This window comes from Bison bison, unplaced genomic scaffold (genome assembly GCF_000754665.1).
Source record: "Bison bison bison isolate TAMUID 2011002044 unplaced genomic scaffold, Bison_UMD1.0 scf7180017864456, whole genome shotgun sequence".
Classification (NCBI taxonomy): Eukaryota; Metazoa; Chordata; class Mammalia; order Artiodactyla; family Bovidae; genus Bison; species Bison bison.
The window spans coordinates 6,099,021-6,099,278 of record NW_011495018.1 but is presented as its reverse complement, the minus strand read 5'-3'; the positions used below and the strand labels follow the sequence as shown (position 1 = coordinate 6,099,278).

Here is a 258-nt window from a genome sequence, read left to right as displayed (position 1 = left end):
GGGTCTGTTCATGAAGTCGCAGTGGCCCAGGCCCGCAATGTCCACTCTCTTCATGAAGAGCACCATGCTCGTGAGGTTGGCTTCCTGCATCTCTGCTGGCTTCAGCGGCCGCATGTCCCTGGAGGCAAATTCTTCGGAGTACAGACAGAAGAGTTTTCCTGGAAGAAACCGGGCAAAGACGGGGCTGACGCACCTGGGGCGCCAGCAGACGGGGACCGCCGTGCGTGGCTCCGGGGCCCGTGGGGCTACCTGAGGGGG

The 258-nt window shown here is 62.8% G+C and overlaps 1 protein-coding gene across 1 annotated transcript in view; it reads right to left on the bottom strand.

Annotated features, from left to right (window-relative positions):
- The window catches only part of DHX32 (DEAH (Asp-Glu-Ala-His) box polypeptide 32), a 36,834-nt gene that overhangs the window by 11,878 nt on the left and 24,698 nt on the right, over positions 1-258 (bottom strand). The window contains exon 6 of the mRNA XM_010859157.1: positions 1-158. Within this exon, the coding sequence (XP_010857459.1) occupies positions 1-158 (158 nt within the window). The remainder of the gene's footprint in view (positions 159-258) is intronic.